General features: G+C 39.7%; 1 protein-coding gene across 1 annotated transcript in view; it reads right to left on the bottom strand.

Annotated features, from left to right (window-relative positions):
• Positions 1 to 7,750, bottom strand: part of si:ch211-57n23.4 (immunoglobulin superfamily DCC subclass member 3) — a 27,871-nt gene that overhangs the window by 7,993 nt on the left and 12,128 nt on the right. Inside the window, exons 7-11 of the mRNA XM_032536099.1 lie at positions 6,928 to 7,093; positions 3,763 to 4,013; positions 3,494 to 3,658; positions 2,315 to 2,503; positions 434 to 547 (exon numbers count right to left, since the gene is read on the bottom strand). Coding sequence (XP_032391990.1) covers positions 434 to 547; positions 2,315 to 2,503; positions 3,494 to 3,658; positions 3,763 to 4,013; positions 6,928 to 7,093 — 885 coding nt within the window. The remainder of the gene's footprint in view (positions 1 to 433; positions 548 to 2,314; positions 2,504 to 3,493; positions 3,659 to 3,762; positions 4,014 to 6,927; positions 7,094 to 7,750) is intronic.

Genomic DNA, 7,750 nt, shown 5'->3' with positions numbered 1-7,750 from the left:
TATTCCAGTCTGTGATTATCCATCAACATACAGTCCTCTAATTTTAGTCTGAATAATTCCTAATTTCTGCTTTTCTAACACAAACATTAGGTATAATTTCCTTTATTTATTGACCATAAATTCCAAAAATATCTATAAAACTAAATTTAATAAGATAGTGTTACGTAGTGACAAAAAAAAAGTCACTAAAAAGTGAAAAGCATTGAAAAAAAGGGAGTGGGTGTTGAAAAAAATGGACAAAAACAGAAGAAAAACTTAAAAACCCATAAAAAGCATCAACAAAATTGCTGATTTTCAATTTTGACTGCAAGACAACACAAGGGTCAGGCAATGTCACAACATGTGTGCAACGGTCCTGGTACTTTGGACTCAGAGGTGTGATTCGAGGACCCTCTGAAAGCTGTCCCAGGACAGGGTGTGTGATCCTACTCACCACTGGTTTGATCCCCCATGCCTTCCTCTGCCAGCGATACCAGTCTCTTGGAGCAGTCACTCTCCCCGTTTCCATTGTAGGCCACCAGTTTGACTTCATACACCGCACCCGATTCTAGAACAATAGGCCCCAGACAGAGACAGTCAGGAGTTGGACACGTTTTTGAAAGGGAATGATTTGGGTCTTGACTTAAGTGAATGTCTCTACTGAGGATGAGTGTTGTTTTATTCACAGTGATACTCAGTTACTCAGATACTCGTACAAACATACACATTGTCTATTGTATATGTGGTGCAGGGATTGCAAATGCACACTGTGAAAATCAGAGAGAATAATGGATTACCTGAAATAGAGACAATTATCAAATCATCTACAGGTCATCATAGAGCTGGGCTATATGGAAACAATCTAATATTATGATACCATTGACCAAATGCCTCAATCTCGATATTGCGGAGATATTGGTGCTTACAAAAACATATTTACACAGTGAGATTTTTAATAAATATTCATAATTAGTGTGTATATAATAAGTTAGTGGGTAAAGGCAAATAATAGAAAAGCTAGGACAGTCTAATAAGTTCAAAAAATTACATCACTTTACTGTAAGCCAGCCATTAAAACTAGGGACAAATACCGCTTGTGTCATATCATGATATTATGGTATCCAAAATCTAAGACGATATCCAGTCTCATATCACATCATCGATATAATATTGATATAGGTCATTATATAATCTCACATTGTCTTGTTCCTGCATCACATTCTGTTCTAGATCATGTCCTCTTGGCCTTCTGCATCACTGATGACCCATCTCTACAATCCCCTATTACATCAAAATCTCCTTTTTAGGCTGCTGGTGAATGTGTTTCATGTTGTAAATCCAACTGGCTCAATCAGTGAGTGGGACCACACATCTGTAAGTGGCACCACACATTTTACAGAAATGCTCTTGATTATTATGCGATACATAAAATGCCAATCACATGACGTGTATGCTGAGCCATGGGGCCACACTTTCAACTGTAGTTAAATACAGTGCTGTTCGATGACGAACTCATGAGGAAATTGGCACGCGACAAAGAAAATGATCATTGTCAGCACTTCTGCCGTGAATGTGTGTTCAGTGAATTCTCCACAGTGACAGTGTGGGCTGCACCAGGTTGACTGGTTATAAACAGACTTCACCAGTGGACTCATTCATCTGTCAAGAAGCTTCCCTATTCAGCCTTTATGTAAACTGCACTTTATGAGAAATATGTCCTTGTATTATGTAGATTAATATAATATATGCATACTAAATTTAATATTGTTGACGTGTGAAGTAAATGTGGTAACACTTTGTTTTACAGGTCTTTAGTATTTAATAGTTTTCAATGAAGTTGGCAGATTCCCCTCTGACACCATACACTCCTACCCATGTGTACAAAAAATTAAGATGTATTGATGGTCAGGCCAGCAAACAGGGACGTTTACTCAACACCACTTAATCAATGCACATCTGGGAGTCAGTGGTGTGAGTGCCACATTGTATTCAAGTTGTACATCCGTATTCCCATTGCGGCCATTGAAACCTAATCAAATAATAGAAGACGGCACAGTGCAGCTGATGTCTTGTGTTCCAATTCAATCATACTGTTTTGTAGGTAACCAAGTTCAGTGTGTTACTATGGTTACAGCAGACGTTGAGCCCAGAGATGTCACTAAGTAAACACAAGTGTGGGAGAGACGGATGCTGCTGTTATGCATCGGTTGCTGTTACATATTGATTGATGTGGGTGGGAACAAAGATTATCAGTAAATTTACTTTTAAATGCACAAACAGCCAGAGCCATTGTAAAATATGGCCCGATTTAATTTTATGCATGATTAAGACTTACCCAGTTTAGAGATGGTGTGAGCATTCACAAGACAGAACAACTGGATTGGCTTCTCAAAGTCAGTGTGAGGGACCCTGCGGTAGGACAGCCTGAAGCCCTCAGCCTTGCCAGCCTTGCTGGGGAGCTCCCAGAGGACCTGCACGGCGCTGGAGTTTAGCACCTTGGTGAAGAAGGTGGGAGGGGTCGGCACTGGATAGAGAGCGGAGACAGAGAAAGGATACGATGCAATATGAACTGGACAAAAAAACAGTTCTATTCTCAAAAGAGATCATGAGGACAGAGCATGTTTGGTTACAAAATGTGGTCATTGCAGCAGCTGACAGGAAGTGATCTCTGCAAATAAAAAAGTAAAGAAAACATAAAAAAATGATAAAACCATTCAACAATAAAACTTATAAAAGGAAACTATTGAAGGATAGCAATTTCATTCCATACCAAAGTGGTTTCATTTTAGCCTGGAAATCCAGACCCAAATCCGAAAGATTAAGGGTCTGCCGGCACCAAGGGTGCATTTGAAAATCTCACCGCACGCAATTGGATAACACTGCGACCAATCACAACAATACACGGGGTGACATATCCAGAGCCCCCATACGCTTAGCTACCAGTTGTCATCTGTTCAGCTTGTCTCTGGCCCCGCCTATATCAGATACACAGATGTGATTGGTGCCGCTCAGCTACAAGGGCATAGTTCATGAGCAGCATTACTTGTTGCCAGAGTAACTCACTGAGAAAAGTCAAATTGTGCGAGAACTTCCGGTTTCCAGGGCAGTTTAATTTTCCAATTAAGTGATACTATTGCATAACATATGTATCATTCATAGTTTTAAATCATTCATAGAAAAATATCAAGACCCATGAACTGTATATCATGATCTTGCAGCATATGGAAGGTGCTGCTTTAGTCATGAACATCTCCATTACTTATATTGCATCTCTGGTTACATTATTTGCTACTTAACCATCAGATTTCCCATAGTGTACAGGACTATTTTACACAAGCACCCAATTTTCTTTATAAAAATGTTTAAAAAAAAAGTAGTGCAAAGAGAATTTGCTGAATAATGCAGAAAGGTTGATTCACAACCTCTTGTGTGTGTGAACCAATGTTATTCACTATAGAGACAGAAAATAGAAATAGTTTGGAATAGAAATATGAAAAGTATTTGATGTTCTTACCACCCCCTAGTGTTGTAGTCACCACAGTGTAGGACTTCTGGCTGGCTCCCAGAGGAGAGTAGGCCTTCAAGTAGAGGGAGTAGGTGGTGGCTGGTTCCAGGTTGGTCACATCATGCTCAAAGGTATCTTTACTGATGGCTTCCTGCAGCTCCAGACTGTCAGGCTCTGAATCAAACACACACAGCCACGTAGATTGGGTTACCTTATTGTAACTATTCAGTTTGTGAGGGTTAGGCTCCCTCCTGCTGTGTGTGTGAGCTGACACTTACCTCCTAACTTGCGGATGTGCAGGACGTATCCAATGATGCTGTCGGTGACGTTGGCGGGTGGCTGGTTCCATGTGATCTGCAGGGCAATGGTGGACAGCCCGATGGCTTTGAGGCCCTGGGGGGCGACGGGCAGGTCTTTAGCCTGGCCCACGGCTAGACGGGCGCTGGCTTGGTTGGTACCTGCACTGTTCTCAGCAATGCACTGGTATATGGCCTCGTCCTCTGAGCTGATGCGGGTCAGAGCCAGAGTGCTGCACAGATAACACACACACACACATTCATCAACTCAAAAGTACAGAGCCTGGCAAAAAGGATTTCTCTTTTTCTGGCCTTTAATTCCACAAGACAACTGAAGACATGAAAGGGGAGAGAATGACGTGTAGCAAGGGGCTGCAGGTCGGAGTCAAACCCGCGGCTGCTGTGTTGAGGAGTTAACTCTATATATATGCACCTGCTCCACCAACTGAGCTAACCCGGCCACGCAGTACGGGAATTTAAACTCATTTTAATGGCACTGACAAAAAACATCTTTGGAATCATGTTTTTGTACTTTAGTGTTTAAAGTCTCCTTAAATGTAATATTGTACTTCATTTTTGACCTTTCATTCAACTGTTTGTATGTACTATTTGGTAAATCTAGTTAATGCTGTTGTAATCTGTTTGTCTGTAAATTATGTTGTGTATTGTCCCAAACAAGTCTCTCTTGAGAAGGACTTCCTGTGTCTCAATTAGATGACATGTATAAATAAAGGTTACATTAAATTAAATGAATGCAAATTAAATAGAAATACAGTTAGTATACCTAACCCGAATCCTACTACTGCAACTTCACCTGCTTTACTGCTTACTGCTACTACCACTAGAACACTTGCAAATACTAATACCACTACTGCTACTTCTACTACTCATATCCCTTTGCTTTTATACTTCTGATTAAAAAACAAAAACAATTTTTTTTAATTTTATTATCCAACCATAAAGGATTTGTTACATTACATTACATGTCCATGAATGGAAAGGAGCTGGATGAAGACAAACATCCTATTTTACCAGCCCCTTTCTCAGATGAGACAACAAACAGAAATATGTAGACTGTTGGTCAGATAACAGTCAATGTCTAATTTTTTTTAAGATTCATTTTTTGTGTGTTTTTTTTCTGTGCTAGAAGAACCTGAAGTAACCTACAACACTGTAGCCTACAGTAAAGCTCCATGCTCATCACTGTGTTTTATGTAAATCTTTCAGTGTCCTTTTCCATGATGATATTGTATTTTTACCCATCTTTACCAGGGTAACCCTTAGTCAAATAATAAAAATCAATATAAACTGCCCTTGCTTTGGACCGATTGTTTCCAATGTTTTAAAATAATAAAACGATAACAATGACTGCTACTACTACTGCTGTTCAAGGCCTCTGGTCTTTGTGGAAATGTAATTGACTTTAATTAGGTTCAAAGCACTGCACTTTTTAATTAACTAACTCTATCATTTATCAGGCAAATGAAACGCCTAATGGGCCGATAATCAGCTGCTACTCATCATCGGTCTATCCCCAGTGTATATGCTACTGTATACAGCCATATATAGCAGTGTTTTTGACATACAAGGTTTGAATACAGAAATCAACATGTCATCAATGAAAAATGAACTATACTTACATTATATTATAACCAATATTTAACATTCCAATAGATAGATGTTATCTGTTTGATTTGAATCATAGATCACACACTGATCGCTTATGTACACCACCGGTCAAAAGTTTGGGGTCACTGAGACATTTCTATTGCACTCCATAGTAGCCAGAATACCAGCTGAAATCAGTTTTCAGATTACATTATGTAATTACATAATTGCAAAAGGGTTCTCCAATGTTTTCTAGGTGGTTTACAATTTTTTTTAAATATCAGATCAGTAAAGAGAATGTGCCTTTGGAACACTGGATGAATGGTTGCTGATAATGGGCAATGTAGATATAGCATTAAAGATCAGCCCCCCCACGAGAGTAGTATGGAAATGTCTAAGTGACCCCAAACTTTTGTAACTTACTAGTGTAACTAGTGTAACTTTACACCCTTTTTGCAGTGCTGCCACCATGTGGTGCAGCTGTTAAGTGCAGGGTTGAAATGTATGTAGTGGTGACTTGCACTGGTTGCATTTTTTTTTTTTATATTTATGTTGTTGTTGTTTTACAGAGAACTGAAGCCTGCGAACACTACTGCTATCATTTTAGAGGAAATCTTGCCACATGTAGATTTTCAGAACCTAGACTGAGATTCAAATTCTGTCAGATCTGCTGCCTGCTTCTGAAACCATCACTATTGTTGTGGTCGGCTGTATTCCCCAACCTGTTGTGTGTCTCCCCCTATGTGTTGTCTGTTTGCCGTGAGGGCGTTACCAGGAGATTCAGAGGCGTGGCTTCCATCAGCATTCCGTCTTCCACTCAGCTGTTCCTCATTACTCATCATTCCACCGCCATTCGTAAACCCGGGCTGACCGTCTCCTCAGCGCCAGATCGTTACATGCATTATTGTGGTAACTAGGCCCCCAGTCGTATTCACTCGTGTTTACTTCTCCCAGTGTTCTCTTACTTACCTTGTGTTTTCCTCGCAGATCCGTCCGTTGCCCGTCGGTGCTGCCTGCCATCCTCTCAACCACCTACCCTCAGTCTGCGTCTGTGTTCGTACTCCTCCGCTCCCATTAAACCACCTGAACTGTACCCTGTCTTCGTGTATCTGTTATCTCTGTGGTTCTGTCTTACTGAAACGTAACAACTATGGCCTGTGCCTCATTTTCTCTTTTGTATATTTTTTTGAGGACTTTAGTTTGGTTGGAGAACTGCCAACCGAGGTACTCTGGGTGACATGTTAAACAGAAACATATGTGATGATTATAAAAGTGTTGGTTTAATAGTTTAAGTAGGTATTTCTGAGTCAGCATTAACACTAATAAGTCATTTTGATTCAGGCTTAACTTGGCTTCTTTGGTAACAGTATTTGTTTTATTGTTTAATTATGTATTTTAGAGATCATGCAACTGTGAGACTGTCCATACTGCCAGAGCAGACTGAAGAATGGCGAGACTAAGTCATTCCCATGCTCGGTTTCTAGTAAATGAAATCAAAGTCATTTGCGTACATCCCAGTACATCCCTGCCATCACCTACCTGTTGTTATTGGTCAGCTTGACGTTGTGTCCGGGCATCAGGACCTTGCCATTCTTCAGCCAGATGAGGTGAGGCTCGGGGACACCCTGGGCCACACAGGTGAACACAGCACTGCCCCCCGCTGGTTTGGAAACAGACTGCGGCCACTGCAGGAACTCAGGAGGAGCTGAGTGGACACAGAAAGGGAGATAAGACAATGAGAAGACAACAAAAAGTATCCCAATATAAAACCAAAGCACGTAACAGACCCACGTTGTCCATAAACCCTGCTACCCCTACGGCCAGAAACACCCAGAGCTGAAACACTAATGAGTGTGAGACATTTATTCAAATAATACATTTACAATGTATAGTTTTAGATGTCTGATGGAAACAATTCTCTGTAATACTGTTTGCGTTTTCATTAAAAAAAAAACTGGCTATATTCTCTACCTTAACCCTTGTGTTGTCTTCACGTCAAAATTAAAAATCAGCACTTTTGTTGACGCTTTTTAATGAATGTTTTTAACTTTTTCTTACATTTTTGTCCCTTTTACAACACTTTTTTCAAAGTTTGTCACATTTTGACATTTAACGCTACGTAATGCTAACTTCTTAACTTTAGTTTTTCAGTTATTTTTTTAATTTATGGTCAATAAACCTCATTTATAGGAAATTGTACCTAATGTTTGAGTTAGAAAAGCAGAAATGAGGAATTATTTAGACTAAAATTAAAGGAATGTTTGTTTATGGATAATCCCAGACTGGAATATGTCAACTTTTACTCAAAACTATTTCAAAAGCACTTCAATTTGTCAATGGATCAAATGCTATAAAATTGAAT

This window comes from Etheostoma spectabile, chromosome 14 (assembly GCF_008692095.1).
Source record: "Etheostoma spectabile isolate EspeVRDwgs_2016 chromosome 14, UIUC_Espe_1.0, whole genome shotgun sequence".
Classification (NCBI taxonomy): Eukaryota; Metazoa; Chordata; class Actinopteri; order Perciformes; family Percidae; genus Etheostoma; species Etheostoma spectabile.
The sequence above is the reverse complement of the archived record's forward strand: the minus strand, read 5'-3'. Positions and strand labels throughout refer to the sequence as shown.